Source organism: Corvus cornix, chromosome 10 (assembly GCF_000738735.6).
Source record: "Corvus cornix cornix isolate S_Up_H32 chromosome 10, ASM73873v5, whole genome shotgun sequence".
Classification (NCBI taxonomy): domain Eukaryota; kingdom Metazoa; phylum Chordata; class Aves; order Passeriformes; family Corvidae; genus Corvus; species Corvus cornix.
The window spans coordinates 12,799,380-12,813,846 of NC_046340.1; the positions used below are offsets into that span (position 1 = coordinate 12,799,380).

The 14,467-nt window shown below is 63.4% G+C and overlaps 3 protein-coding genes across 6 annotated transcripts; all 3 read right to left on the reverse strand.

The window, feature by feature from the left end:
• Positions 1-852: 852 nt before the first annotated feature.
• Positions 853-5,316, reverse strand: RCCD1 (RCC1 domain containing 1). 3 transcript variants are annotated; one of them, XM_039557474.1, is made up of 7 exons: positions 5,068-5,312; positions 4,367-4,715; positions 2,212-2,333; positions 1,935-2,039; positions 1,634-1,786; positions 1,455-1,484; positions 853-1,247 (listed from the first exon to the last, which is right to left on the reverse strand). In XM_039557474.1, the coding sequence occupies exons 1-7, from the start codon at positions 5,222-5,224 to the stop codon at positions 1,105-1,107; spliced, it is 1,059 nt and encodes a 352-aa protein (XP_039413408.1). In that variant the 5' UTR covers positions 5,225-5,312; the 3' UTR covers positions 853-1,104. The 3 variants fall into 3 exon arrangements, with proteins under 3 accessions (XP_039413408.1, XP_039413409.1, XP_039413407.1); XM_039557475.1 differs by having other exon boundaries at positions 1,155-1,367; positions 5,068-5,315; XM_039557473.1 differs by having other exon boundaries at positions 1,155-1,484; positions 5,068-5,316.
• A 239-nt stretch (positions 5,317-5,555) lies between these two features.
• On the reverse strand, positions 5,556-11,805 carry UNC45A (unc-45 myosin chaperone A). 2 transcript variants are annotated; one of them, XM_039557457.1, is made up of 20 exons: positions 11,707-11,805; positions 11,388-11,546; positions 10,719-10,755; positions 10,435-10,610; positions 10,254-10,346; positions 9,863-10,030; positions 9,518-9,686; positions 9,109-9,279; positions 8,834-9,005; positions 8,349-8,649; positions 8,095-8,189; positions 7,869-8,010; positions 7,562-7,702; positions 7,271-7,398; positions 7,021-7,087; positions 6,718-6,831; positions 6,508-6,623; positions 6,299-6,416; positions 6,059-6,214; positions 5,556-5,857 (listed from the first exon to the last, which is right to left on the reverse strand). In XM_039557457.1, exons 1-20 carry the CDS (start codon positions 11,716-11,718, stop codon positions 5,597-5,599), a joined length of 2,796 nt encoding a protein of 931 aa, XP_039413391.1. In that variant the 5' UTR covers positions 11,719-11,805; the 3' UTR covers positions 5,556-5,596. The 2 variants fall into 2 exon arrangements, with proteins under 2 accessions (XP_039413391.1, XP_039413390.1); XM_039557456.1 differs by having other exon boundaries at positions 7,869-8,025.
• LOC120410545 (protein shisa-like-1) lies at positions 11,737-14,435 on the reverse strand. Its single transcript, XM_039557797.1, has 4 exons — positions 13,515-14,435; positions 12,614-12,827; positions 12,121-12,410; positions 11,737-11,750 (listed from the first exon to the last, which is right to left on the reverse strand). Exons 1-4 carry the CDS (start codon positions 13,579-13,581, stop codon positions 11,737-11,739), a joined length of 585 nt encoding a protein of 194 aa, XP_039413731.1. The 5' UTR covers positions 13,582-14,435.
• Positions 14,436-14,467: the final 32 nt, after the last annotated feature.

The following is a 14,467-nucleotide window of genomic DNA, read 5'->3' on the forward strand; positions in this document are numbered from 1 at the left end:
TGGCTGAATAAGCTGGAACGCTCATCCTTGTCCTGACTGGCCAAAGAAGCTGGAGCTCCAGCCTGTGTCGTCATTGGCTGAAAAATCTGCAGCTTCAACCTGTGTCCTGATTGGCTGAAAAAGCCACAGCCCCAACCAGTGTCCTGATTGGCTGAAAAAGCAGGAGCTGCAATCCTCACCCTGCCAGGCCAGAAAAGGTGAAGCTCTGATCCACATCTGGAGTGGCTGAAAAAGCTGCAGCTTCAATCCATGACCATGCTGACCAAAAGGCTGCATTCCCACTCCCCAAACCACCTTCAGCCCCTCTCAGCTGCTTGCTCTCCCCACCTGCCTCTCTGAACTCCCCAGCAGGACTGTGGACGCAACCACCACGTGAAAGCTAGAAAACTTGTGATATGAGACAACAGTTCAGCATGGGAAGCAAAAGCCACCCAGAACAAAGCAAAACCAAGAATTCATTCCCTCCTTCCAACTGGTGCTCACCCCACCCAGGCCAGCAGGGCCCCACCAGGGTAATGGTAACTTGGGCACAAAGCCACTACTGCTCTGAGCATCCCCCCCATTCCTTCTTCCCAACTTTCCACACTGGTCATGATGCCACATGGTCTGGGATACCTCTGGGGTCAGCTGGGCATCCCCTGGTCCAGCTGTATGTCCCTCCTGTCACAATTTCCTCTGCAACCCCCAGAGGAGCAGAATCGGCCTCAGCTCGGTGCCAGTGCTGCTCAGCCAGAACATCCCTGAATTACCACCATGCTCACACAAACCCCAGCCACAGCCCCGAACAGTCCCTTGCCAGGATAGCTTCATTGGATATGCTGGAACATGTCTTGCACACACCAACACTGCAGACCTTATGGAAAAGTTAATTTAATAAACACATCCAGCCCGTCCCAGGGTGTCCCTGGCCCTGGTGCAGCCGCAGCTCCACTCCAGGGTGTGAAGTCAGGTCACTGTGGGCTAAACTCAGCCCCATCCTGTGCCGTGGGGGGGGCTGGCTGCCCTAGCCCTGAGGACAGAGTGGTCCTGGAGCTGGTCCTGCAGAGCAGAGCTCGCCCTCATCCTTTGTCTGGCAGCAGCCATGGATTGCAGGTTTTGGGGCCCTCACGGCTCCAGCACACATATATAGGTGGTCCAGGGCCCACACACCACCTGCTCTGCCCGCAACCCCTGGGCCACCAGGTGCTCGACACGGCGTGCCTGGTCAGAGCTGATGTTGTTCCCATGTCCCAGCTGACCGTATTTACCTGCAGACACACAGCCATGCCATAATGTGGCCCTGGGGCCTCACAGGGCAATTGCTCCTGGTGTTTGTGGGGAGGGAGGGAGGGAACACAAGAGCCTCCAGTACAGATGGAACTCGTACACTGACAAAAGAGCCAAGGGTGAGAGAACAGGAATGAGAAGCTGCTCCTGGGGAGGCTGTACAGTCCCAAAGAAGAGGTGCCACTTACCCCAGCCCCAGGTGTAGAGCTCCCCGCCTCCTGCAACAGGGACAGCACCATCAGCCAGCACCCAGTGAGATCCGTACCCCTGCTCCCAGGGGCGCTGCCCACTGGGTCCTGGTGAGCCCTGGCACCTCTCAGCACCCTTGCCCGCAGAGGCACTGCCACCTGCCCCACTGGTCACTCACGTGTGATGACCGCTGTGTGTCGGGACCCACAGCTGACCGCGCTGACCTCCAGGTCCTGTGGCAGATCCAGCAGTGCCGGGAACGCCTGGATGGAGATGAATGCAGCATCCTTGGCAGCTGACTGCTCCCGGCAGGGCATCAGCTTGGTGTTCCCTGCAGAACAGTCAACTCTCAGCTCCCAGGAGTGACTGGTAACACCAGCATTCCTCGCAGGCTCAAACCATATTGGCCCTGCACTGAGCTGCTGGGGCTGTGCAGGAACCCAGCCCACCCTGCCCTCAGCCTGGCCAGCAGCACTCACCTGAGCCCATGTCCTCATCTTGCGCTCGCTCCTGTGCCAGCGCTTTGGAGGGCAGAGCCAGCTGCCCCGACTCGTTCCAGCCCCACATGTACAGGTCTCCTGCCTCTGTGGGGCGAGGGGAAGAACGCATCAGGCAGAGCTTACCCTTGAGCTCCACTCGGTGGCAGCACTGCGTGCTCCAGGGACACCGACACCGCATATTCCCCAAGGCAGGTCCCACCGGGCCCTTAGGCTGCCACCAGCATCTCAACCTCCCACGCTCAGCCCAGCTCCTTACCGCTAACGCTGGCTGAATGCCACCCGCCGGCCGCCACCGCCTGCATGGGCACCCCAGCCAGCGCCTCCACCAGCCGCGGCTGCAGCTCTGACTCCAGTAGCCCATGGCCCAGCTGCCCATGCCTGCAGGGACACAGGACAGACAGACACGCCCATAGACCACAGCCTCCAGCTCCCGTGCCTCCTCCGTGCCCACAGTCCCCACCAAGCCCTTCCTGCTGCCATCAACCCAGCCCCAGGCTGGCAGAGCCTGAGCAGCTCAGGGAACAACCACAGCTGAGCAGAAGAATTGACTTCAGGACAGGGAAAAGCCAAGCACTGGTGGGACAGTGACGCCCAGCACCAGACCACCACAGTTACAGCCAGGGGTCGGTGGGCAGCATCAGGGGCTTTGGTTGTCAGAGATGGGGCAGAAGCAGGAGGAGCTGCCAGGAGCTGTAGGGGTGAGAGGAGCAGTTCGGCAGCAGAGTGGTGCCTGTTTGGTCTGGGGAGCTTCAATGTGACAGCTCAGGATGTCAACAGCTGGGCTGATGCATGCCACTGGAAAGGCTCTTCACATTCCATATGGGAAATCTGCAGAGGACTGAGGCAAAGAAACACTGAGAGCTGAGGGGCAGGGAAGGGCATGCTGCAATAGGAAAGTGGCTCCAGGCACTCCCTCACAAGAGGGCAATGGTGACCACAGCTAGCAGCAAGAGAGGGGCTACAAAGGGGTGAGCTGGGCCAGCACATGGCTATCACACAGTACAGCTGTCACAGTATGAGACACAGCTGGCACAGGCATGGGTGAGAGGATTCTCAGCTGTGTTGAATAACCAAATCACAAAAAAGTTAATCCTCAAGTACACATCCCCACATGTAGAAACCTTTCCTCTGAAGGGAAGGCAAGAAGGACCAAATAACGTAGCACCTGCAATGCAACAACTGCTGATGTGAACTGAGTGTTGCGTTTGCCATGAGCTTTTTGCTACCAGCTAGCCCAGAGCCAGCGACTGAGGAGCAGGGACTGGGGAGTGAAACACTTCTGAGCGATGAGGAACAGGGAGGGCACTGTGCCAGGGCACGCAGCTCTGTGACAGTGACTGATAATCAGTGCTGGGTTTGTCTTCCATAAGTAGCAAAGAGGAACGCAGCAATCCTTCCACTCCATACATGAGAACAACTAGTTCTTGTTGCCAGGCCTCATCATGCACCAGCAGAACTCAGGGATCCAGGGCAGGGGGACCTGTGGCTGGGGTCTCCAGCACCTTTTGGGAAAACTTGATTGGGGCAGCAAATGCACAAACAACTCCCTAAAGAACAACAAACGCCTTTGTGAGAATAAACTGAGCGGTGCCACCAGCTGTTAAATGCACTCAAGTTCAGCTCCTGGCAGGTGACACAGGGTGCTGGGGCTGGAAGGTTTTCCCAAGGGGTTCACTTCTCTCCCACAGGCTTTACCAGAGGGACCTGGCACTGAATTGTCATAGACTGATGGAATCAATTTCCAGTTTAGAAACACAAGAGCTTTGCTGCCAGTTGGTGCTTGTGTGACAAGTTACAGAGAAGCAGGGACAGAGCAGGGACCTTGATGGTCATACAGAGACCCAAGTGTCCTCAAAGACTGCCCTGAGAGAGCCAAAAGTCAGAGCAGAGGCCCCACTGTAGCCAGAAACCCAGCACCTAGAGAGGAGACAGGGCTGCTCATGGGGCCAGCAAGGGTAGACTCAGTGGGAAAAGGGGCACGGCCAAGGCAGGAGAAGCCGTGAGCTGGGATGCCCATGCCGGGGGGACCTGGTTCAGGTGAGGGACAGATCCCATCAGCATGGGGGTGAGCATACCAAGCTGCAGTTGGTACCCCGATACTTTTGTCTTAGCTGTAATCTCCTATCATTCCCAAGTCCACCCCCATGGGAAAGTCAGGATGCATATCCTGGCCCCAGGCAGTGTGTGCAGGCTAAGGGGGGCTCAGCCCCTGAGGTGACCCCCATTCCGACATCCTCTCACCCGCACTCCCCCCAAAGGCTCCCCCATATCCCTTCTGCACTCTCATGCCCGTTCTGCATCCCCATCATTCTCTCTGCATCCCACCAGCGCAGTGCTTGTCCTGGAGTTCCTGAACCCCAACCAATGCCATCCCTCTCCTGCACCCCTGTGCACCCACAGCCCCTGCTCACCTGCCACCGCCCCAGGTAAAGACCTCCCCGGCGGCGCCCAGTAGTAGGGCGTGCTCCGTGCCTAGAACCAGCCGCCGGGCCCGCACGCCCGCCGGCAGTGCGGTGAAGAACGGCGGCCGCGGCGTGGCGAAGCCGCCCGGCAGGAGCGGCAGCGGCTGGCGGGGCTCCGGCGGCAGCGCCCGGCTCCAGGCGGGCTCGTCCTGCAGCGCTCCCCTCACCGCCGCCTCCCGCCGCCAGGCGCGGGCCCCCGCCGGGCCCCGCAGCACCAGGTGCGTCTCGGAGGGCAGCGCCTCGGCCCAGCCCGGCAGCCGCCGCCGCAGCCCCGCGCTCCGCACCTCCAGCCCCGCGCCTGCCGCGGCGGCATCTCAGCGACCGACTGGGGACAGCCCGAGGGGCGGGACGGGGACAGCCCGGGGGCCTGGGGGCACGGGACGGGAACGTCACCGGGGGACCAGCGGGGAGCATCCCGGGGGAACCGGCGCGGTGGGAGGGGCTGGGGAGGGTCCCATCCCGGGGGAAGGGGCGTCAGTGGAAGGGACGGACAGGACGAACCGGGGCGACCGGCGCGGCAGCGCAGGGTGGGAACGGGACCCGCCATCCCGGGGAGCGGCAAGGGGAAGCGGGCACAGGCCGGCGAAGGGCCGCACTGGCCCCGCGGGAGGGACTGGGACCGAGGCTCCAGGCGGGCCGGGGCCGCTCACCGGTCTCCACGACCACGTAGCTCCAGGCAGGCCACACGCGGAAGATCCCCTCGGGGCCCGCCTCCAGCCGCCACGGCCCCGGGCCCGGGCCCGGCTCCCCGGCCGCCTCTTCGGGGCTGAACCCGAACACGAGCCAAGAGCGAGCGGGCGCCGCCATGGTTGGGGCGGGCACCGGGAGAGGAGGGACCGGAGGTGACGGAGAAGGGGCGGACGGACAGACGGACAGACGCCGGGCCGTGGTCCAGGAGCAGCTTTAGTGTCAGCGGGTGGGCCCGGCCCCACCACGCCGGTCCCGCCCCGGGCCGGCCCTCCCGGCTAAGGCAGACGGTGGCAAAGGCAGCGGCAAGCCCTATCCTCCCCTCGCCCCGGCGCACCGGGCGGGCGCCGGCGGGGGCAGCGTGGCCCCCGGCCCCGGGCAGTGCTGAGCCAGCTCCGCGTGCAGTCAGACCCCGCCAGGGCCGCCCTGAGAACAGCGTGTGCACACCGGCCTCGGCAGCGTGTGGAGCGTGTGTGGGAGCCCCGTGGGCCCTCAGGCGTGCCCAGGGTTGGGCTTGATGAGGCCATAAGCCACTGCGTGTGCCAGGCTCTCCTGGGCCGCCTGGGCCACCCGCGGCTTGTCCTTGTCCTTGGCAAGCACGGAGAGGATCTCCAGCATCTCGCTGGCGATGAGCTGCTCGGCCACCTCCCGCGCAGCCGCCATCATGTTCATCACCACCACGGCGCCACGGTGCTGCAGCTCAACACTGGGGCTCAGCAGCAGGGCCTGCAGGATCTCCAGCCAGTGCACCGTCTGCGGGGATCAACATCATCACGGACCCCAAGAGAAGGGACCCAGCTCCCTCCCACCAGCCCCATTTCAGGGTCAGGCCAAAGTCAGGACAGGTTGCCCTGTTTCTGGGGCCAGAGCTCCAGGCCACTGTGGGGAGGGAGCATGGGACACAGGGTGCTGTCCCAGGGTCCCAGGTGCCCCCAGCCCACCCTGAGCACTCACCACCTGGGGAATCCGCTTGCAGATGGGGGGATGCAGGGCAGTTAGCATGGCCAGGGTCCCCGAGGCTGCCCGCCGCAGCTTTTCATCCTCCTCCCCACTGTACAGGACCATCAGCTTCAGCCGGTCGCTGCCCTCAGCCAAGAACAGCTCCTGCACCTGCACAGGGGAAAGAGGAGGGAATGGGTGGGGGTGTGGTGGTCCGGCAGCCCAGCAGAGACCCCAGCCCATCCCGGCCTTCACCTCTTTGCTCATGGCCATGTTGCACATGCACTCAGTTGCAGCTAGCCGGATCAGCTCGTGCTCCTCAAACATGTACCCCTCAATCATGGGCACAGCCCGCTCTTTCAGGATCTTCTGCCTGGGGGGCAGGGGGGCAGTGAGCACTCCCTGCCCAGGGCAGCCCGCCAGGCCCAAGGGGACAGCCAGACCCCCTCTTCCCCCATCCCTACCGCAGCCTCTCGCTGATGCCAGCCAGGTTGGTCAAGGCCATCAGCCCCTCAAAGTTCTGCAGGCCCGTGCGCTGCAGGTGCAGGAGGCTGACCAGGGGCCGCACCACCTCGTAGATCTGTGGAGACAGAACACATGGGACCAAGTCAGTGCCCACTGCTGCTCCCACATGAGCCTGCTTGGCAGACCCAACCCCCAGCCCCAGCACTCACCCGCTCCCCAGGGAATGCCATCTCTGGGTTGGAGGTGATGGTGATCTTTGCTAGCGCCTGCGCTGCCTTGGTCTGCCCCACCTCAGTGCCCTCCAGGGACAGTGGGATCAGAGCCTGGGGGCAGAAACAGCAGCTCGTCCTGCAGCCAAGGCCACAGCACCCAGGGCAGCCACAGCTTCCCCCAGCCTCGTGTACAAGGGAACCGGTGCAGCTCCTGCTAAACCACAGAGCCCCAGCTCCCCCAAGCCCCAGCACCCCCCAGAGCAGTGCAGGGCAGCAGCACAGTGGGATCCATGCCCTCACCTTGCCTCCTCCCTGTGCAACCACACTACCCCGGTCTTCTGCCTCCTCCACTAGCGCCAGGAGCACTCTAGGGATCAAGCAGGACTAGTTGGAGCACTTGCATAGTCACAGTGGGCCCAGGCTGCACCAGACTCCTGGACATCCCCGCTGCTGTCCAGGAACCGGCCTTCACCACAGGCACGTTAAGTTCACCAGCAAGATGCCGGCACCCTGAGAACCCAGCTCCCTCCTGTCCCCGACACAGCCGCACCTGGAGATCAGCTCCCGACAGGAGTTGGTGAGCGCCGGGTTCTCACTCTTCACCATGCAGGCCAGAGCCGACACCACTCCAGCCATCAGCAGCTTCCGCACCCGCCGCTTCACAAACGCTGGCTTGTCCTGTCCCACAGGCAGGGTCACACTTGGCTCAGGAGCACCAGTTGGCTGGTGAAGCGCGTGACCCCACCCCTCTGGGCCTCAAGGACACCCTGTCCACACCTGGGACCCCAGGCTCTGTCCCACCCACCCACTCTCCTCCCAAGCACAGCCATGCCCTGCTCACCTTGGGGTGCTGCTCCGGGATGTGCTGCTTGGCATACTTGGCCAGCTCCAGCATCTGTGGGTCTGGTTCCTCATGGTCATAGCTATTGGTGCAGTTCACCAGCGTGGAGGCAACGGCATAGAGCACACTCCTGTCCTCTGACTGTGGCAGCAATGGGCACCCGTCACACTCACAGAAGGGAGGAGCGGCCAGGACTGGAGCCCACCCAGCATCTTCCACACATCCCACCCCACAGCATGAGCTCCACACCTGCTCCAGCACATTTCCCTGGTGCCAGGGTGCCCACCCCGCAGCTCTTGGTATGCACCTTGGCCAGCTGAAACATGGCCTGCATTGCTGCCTTGTCCTCCACAAACTCCTCCTTGACATCTGCGTCGAAGGTAAGGTAGGCCAGGCCCTCTACAGCCCAGCGCCGCGTGCCCGCATCAATCGCCTCGTTGCAGAGCCACCTGGAAGAGCGGTCCCTGAGCCTGGCTGTGGACAGCCCAGCTGCAGGGCGCCTTGCCCACCCCCCCGCACCTGGCCCCACTCACTTGCGGCACTGCTTGGCCAGCTTCATGGTGGATCCCTCGGCAAACTGCTTCATGCTGAAGTCCGTGCCTCCAGCAGATCCCAGCTTGCAGAGCCCCTGCAGCCGGGAACAGAGTGTGGGAGCAGGAATGGATGTAGGCACCCTGATGTGCCTCCTGGACCCCAAGCAGGGAGGGGCAATGCTGTCACTGGTGGTCCTGCACCCACAGCCCACCCCAAGGCTCAGCCCCGCCACACCCCATCCCACCATGCTCACCACGAGCGCACGGATGCGGATGCTGTCCCTCTCGCTGTGCTTGTAGATCTCCTTGAGCAGGTTGACGCCGTTGGCCGTGATGAAGGAGGCGCGCTTGGCCTTGTCGACTGCGTGGATCAGCGCCTCCACTGCTACCAGCTGGTGGGCCTCACAGACAGAGGCGCAGAGGGACAGCACACTGTCCATGATCCCCTCCAGCTCTAGCACCCTGTTCCCTGCTTCTGAGGGACCCTGCAGCAGGCACGACACTGTCTGAATGGCCCGCAGCTTTCCCAGCAGCTCGTGCCCCTCGAACCAGCTCCTTCAGGGAAAGACCACCAGAAAGGGTCAGGCTGATCCCACCTGCCTCTTCCTGCACCACCTGCTGAACCTCCCCCACAGCAGGTTCCCAGTGGGTCTGCAGTCAGCTTTAGTACTGAAGGTGACAGGTGCTGCCAGGCTACAGGTGACAAAACCCCCATCACCCCCAGTTCACCCTGGCTCACCTCACATAGTCCTCACACAGATGGTGGAAGTTTTCCCTCTCAGCATCACACTTCAGGTCCTCATACAGTTTGCTCAGCAGAACAGAGGTGCTCATCCGGCTGTTCTCTGTCACGGGCAGGCTGCCCAAGCTGCCGCACACCGTGCTGCCCACCTCCAGGATTTTCTTCAGGCCTGGGAAAGGTCAGACACCCCAGTGAGGGGCACAGTGGCATGTGCAGAGCTGGGGCAGAGGAGCACGATGCCCCAGCAGGACATTGCTAGCCATTCCACTAACCCTGGTCAATCACCCAGAGGCTCAGGCTGTTGTTGGTCTCCTTTGGAGATTTCCTGGGTACCACCTTGATGAGCAGGTTGAGGGCATTATCACGGCCATGGGCTGAGGCCCCTTCTAGCACCAGCAGCTCCAGGAGGTGCTTGATCAGCTGTTTCAGGTCCCTGGAGGAATCTTCCAAGAAAGACAGTGCCCAGCAGTCAGAGCCCTGGGCACGGCTTCACCCCCATCGTGGTACAGCTGGCAGAGATGCTGCCATGACCAGGGCCTTCCGCCTCCTGTTAACCCAGGCTCAGAACCCGGCTTTGCTGCAGGGAGCAGAGACAGGGCAGCAGCAAAAGAACCCATGGCATCTCTGCACCTACCTGGGGCTCTCCCCCTTCAACAGCCAGCCAGGGCAGCCCACACTCACCCAGCACCACGGCGTCCTCCTTCCCACGGAAGTCCTTCTGCAGCCCCTCCTTCAGGGAATCGAACATCACGTGCAGCAGGTTGCAAGCAGCCAGGGACACCTGCTCATGCTCCACGCCCAGCACCGCTGAGAGACGGGGGGCCCCCAGTTCTGCCAAGACGGCCATGGTCTGCAGGTACAAGCAGACCTGTCTTCTGGAGGCCTTGGGATTTCTCAGTCCCTTATCAGGATGGTTCCCTCTCACAAGTTCAGGCCTGGCAGGTAACAGCTCACTGCAAAGACACTTTGCAGCTTCCCCAGCACAGCTTTCCCCTGGGCCCAGCCATAGGGTATGGTGGGACCTACCCGAGAACGGTGGCCGGAGCACAACCCCACCAGTGTGCGCAGGGCTGCCAGCATCAGGTCAGCCTTGGCCGTGTCGAGCAGCTGCATCAGCAGCCGCACACCGTCACTCTGGAAGATTTTCTCTGCTCCTGCCTCTTCTCGTGCCAGCACAATCAGGTTCTGCGCAGCCTGGGGAAGGAGAGTTCTGTCTGGGTCACAGCAGCACACTGCGCACAAGGAACTCCTGGCAGCTGCAGGCACCCACCCTCCGCCCCTGTCTTGGGGACCATTCTGCGGGGAGCAAGCCCACCTGCCCAGGCAGCACCACTCAGCCACCGCTGGCCAGGCAGCACCAATCCTCCCCTCCTCTCCTCCCAGCCACAGCACTGCATCCCACTCCATGAGCTCAGACCTTCTGCTTCTTGTCTTCATCCTTTTCATCAAGATCCAGCAAGATCCGGAACATCTGCTCTACCTTTGAGTCCGTGCAGGACATGGTCTTCATCTGCAACAGAGCAGAAAAAGTGGCTCAGTCCTCCCCACCTTCCCCAGCCACAGGGGGCCCGGCAGCCCCTTTCTGCCCCCGTACTGACCTTCTCGTGCATGCTGCTGCCCAAGGCACGCAGGGCCTCCTGGAAGGCCTTGTTCCTGGGCTCCAGGCTCACGCACCGCTGCAGGTCACTGACAGCCTGGTCCAGGCGGCCCAGCTGCTGCAGCGCCTGGCTGCGGCGGAACAGCGCCTTCACATCCCGGCCGTCAGCCTCGATGGCTGCACACAAGGGGTTCTATCGCAGAGCCCGTGGCCTGCCCAACCTGCCCCCACCTGCCCCGATGGGCAGCGCAGAGGCTGGTTCCCCCCAGCCCCCACTGACAGTACCTTTAGTCGCATCAGCCTCTGCCTTGGTGTAATCCTCCTGTGGAGAGACAGGAGAGCAAAACGCCTGAGCACTGCCGGCACAAGCCTCATACAGCCTACATCCCTAACTTTGGGGACTGGGGACAGGATGGGAACAGCATCACTGGAGACAGTGCATCACTGGGACACCCTGTCTTTCCCAGAACACAACCCTCAGAAGTTGTCCAGGACACCTTCAGAGGGTGTCCTGGGAGCCCTACAACCCCCTGGGAGCCCTCCAAGCCCCAGTGCTTTTCAGGCACTTCTGGTCTACTGAAGCCCCTAAAATTCTTTGTGCTCACGCCTTGCCCCAGACACAGATCACCTGCAGGAGATCAGAGACACTGTGACTACGTGGGAACAGCCCCAGGGCACACTCACAGCCCAGGCAACTGAGGAGGGATGCCCTGTCCCACACAGCCCACCCAGAAGGTGGACAGGGGCAGCAGGAGGCAGCGGGCAGGGACAGGGAAAAAGGTGAGCAGAGACAACAGCTGCCATCAGGAGCATTCTGCGCAGGGACCGTCAGAGCCTCCGCCGCAGAGATGACCTGGCCAAGGCAGACAGGCCAGGGCGGGCGGCAGCAGCGCAGCCCCAGCCAGCCGGGCAGGTTCCTGCAGCGCCGCGCCGACGCACCCGCCCAGCGCTCACCAGCTTCAGGTAACACGCGGCCCGGTTGCGGTGCAGCACGGCGCGCTCCGACGCGGCGTCGCTCAGGCTCAAAGCTTCCGTATAGGCAGCGAGGGCGGCGCCGTGATCCCCCGCCTGGAACAGCGCGTTACCCCGCGCCCGAAGCTGCTCCGCCGTCACCTGCCGACGGACACCGGCTGGGACGCGGCCCCGGGCCCCGCACGGGCGGCTGCCCAGGGATGGACCCAGGACAGGGGCCCCTGGGGACAGGGACCCCCCGGGGCCAGGGACCCCCCGGGCCAGGGACCCGCCCGTCCCGGTCCCGCCCGTCTCCGCTCACCGGCTCCTCCATCGCGCCGCACCCGTGACGTCACCGCCGATCGCCTGGGGAACCCGGACGCCACCGCCCCTGTCACGTGACGGGGCGAGAGCGGAGGCGGGCGGGGCCGGGCCTGCAGCGCCGCCCCGCGGGCCGGGGGCAGCCTCGTGTGCGTCCCCGCGCGTCCCGGTACACCCTGCCCCGCCCCACCCCGGAGTGCGAGTGTCCCTCCGTACTTCACCCCGGGCTGCGAGTGTCCCCCCGTACTTCACCCCGGGCTGCGAGTGTTCCCCCCGTACGCCCGCCCCCCGCACCCCGCGGCACCCCGGAGTGCGAGCGTCCCCCCCCGGTACTACCCCCGCCGGGGTGCGTGTTTCCCCCCCGTACACCCTCTCCGTGCTGCACCCCGGGATGAGAGTGACCCCCCCCCCCCACCATGTCCGCTGCACGCCGGGGTGCGAGTGCCCCGCTGTGTGCCCCCCCGCCCTGCCCGTGGCCGCCCCTCAGCAGCCCCGGCTGGGGGCGTGTCGGTGTGGGCGGCGCGGTGGCAAGGCCGGGTGCCGGCCAGGTGGCCCCCCGGGGGTGCACAGGGCACGCGACAGGCACAGGGCAGCAGGCGGCCGAGCTGGCAGCGTCGGGTCCAGTAGAAGTGGCAGAGGTCGATGGCCATAAGCAGGAGGACAAGGAGCCCATAGAGCCCCACGAAGGGCAGGGCCAGCGGGTTCCTGTGGGGTGGGGCACCTCAGGAGAGGGCAACCATGACCCTCCCATGACGCAGTGGTACTGGGGAGGGCCAGCTAGGGCCCACTGTGAGCTCCAAAGGACACCACAGCCCCTGCCCCAGCAACCACGAGAAGCCCCTGAGGATGTGCCAGGTGCCCAGGGGTCCCCCGTCCTCAGCAGCAGACCCGGTTGCGGCCCTGCTCACCGGAGTAGACCAGGGCGTGCCAGGCTGGAGAGGTTCACTCCAGTGAGGGCTTCCAGGGCCAGTTGAGAGCAGCAGGACTTGAGAGCGTCCACGCTGGGCTGGCAACAGTAGCGGTGGCCGGGGGGGTCTGTCAGCCGCGGGCAGTAGAAGCCGGGGTGGGAATGGCCATCAGGGCCCACGTAGCCCTCGCAGAGGTGCAGGTTCTGCACCAAAACTGCAGCAGGGAGCAGCAGCTTAGAGAGGGCTGGGAATGAGTCCCCACTGTGGGGACGAGAGAAACTGTGCAGTGCCTGTAGGACAGGCTGCCAGCTCCAGCGAGATGGTCTTTGCTGTGATCCAGCAGAGCAGAGCCCTCCCAATCCCAGCAGGGCCGGGCTGGCCTGGGCTGAGAGCTCACCACCCCCAGGGAGACTGTCTAACATGGCACAGGGGGCCCCTAGCTCAGCCCTCAGAGTGGGCTACACCCCATGAGGCAGCACTGGATGAGTAGAGCTCCCCCAGCACTGCCTTCTGACGGCCATGGCCCCGTGTGTGCCGTGACCTCCATGGCCTCGGCAAGGGCAAACACGGGCAAGGACAGTGACGGTGGCAGAGAGGAGGGGAAAGCCTCCGGGACATCCGATCAGCCCCCATCCCCCATGCGGAACCCCCTCCCTATTCCCCATCACCCCACAGGGACAGCACTTACACCCCACAGATGTGCTGCAGTGGGAGTAACCCCAGCACCACCACACCTGGGCCACCATCCACAGTATGAACCATCACCTCTCACTGCAGACCACTGCCTCCCAGCACAGACCCCCCCAGCCTCCATTCTGGGCTCTTGAGGAGCAACCCTCAAGGGACAAGGCCCCATCAGGGACAGGTTCAGGGAACAGAAGGGGCAGAAATGGGGCTGTACCTGTCCCAGGGATGCTGGGGAACAGAGCCGTGGTAAGGAGCAGCTGGAGCAGGAGCCCATCCAACATCTTCCCGGCCAGCCCTGGGCAGAGGCAGTTCTGGCTCCAGTGGAGGCAGAAACCACAGCCCCTCCTGCTCCCGCCTCCATCGCAGCCTCCACCAAGAGCCACTCAGAGCCATTAGAGCCTCCTGCACTCACTCTGTCCACAGGGACCAGGGTGGAGGCGGGAGCATCAGTAATGAGGTTCTGGGGCCAGGAGTAGGACTGCAGCCTCCTTTCCCAGCTGGATGCAAGGCACCAGCTGCCAGGTCCAGGGCCCCAGTTGGGCACCTGGGCCCATCCTGGGAGTCCCTGCAAGGGCAGTGGACCAGGCCAGAGCACAGGGCGAGCACTGCAAGTTGCTGAGCTTCCAGGAGCCAAGCCCATGGGATGTGGATGTGGTGGGGGTTGTCCAAGAATCGTGGAATCACAGAATCATTTAGGTTGGAAAAGACCTCTAAGCTCATCCAGTCCAACCCAGGCAAGCCAGAGCTGAGGCAGTTCCCCACCTCACCCAGTCCTTCCCAATGCCCTCCCTGCTGGCACCCATTGGCAGTAAGTAGCCCCAGGGGGCCAGGAAAGCATGACATTGTGGTTCTCACAGCAACCCGGAGGATGCTCTGGTGACATGGTGTAATTAGCTGCAACTCACCCACTGCAGCTCCAGCAGACCAGACTGCCACGCTCACTCTGAAACAGGGCTAAAAGCTCTGGAGTTGTGGGAGGCACTCCCACGCTTCACCCAGGCATTGCTGCCCGCACAAGGAACTGACTCCCATCCCCCTGGCTCCTGCCCAGCACCGGACACTGCCTGCCCCTGAGCACAGCTGGGCCTGGCCATGCCGCCAGCCTCTCACAGGTGCCTGGGGCCCCTGGCCAGATCTTCAAGTTGCCCTCCCCCTGCCTCAGAGTGC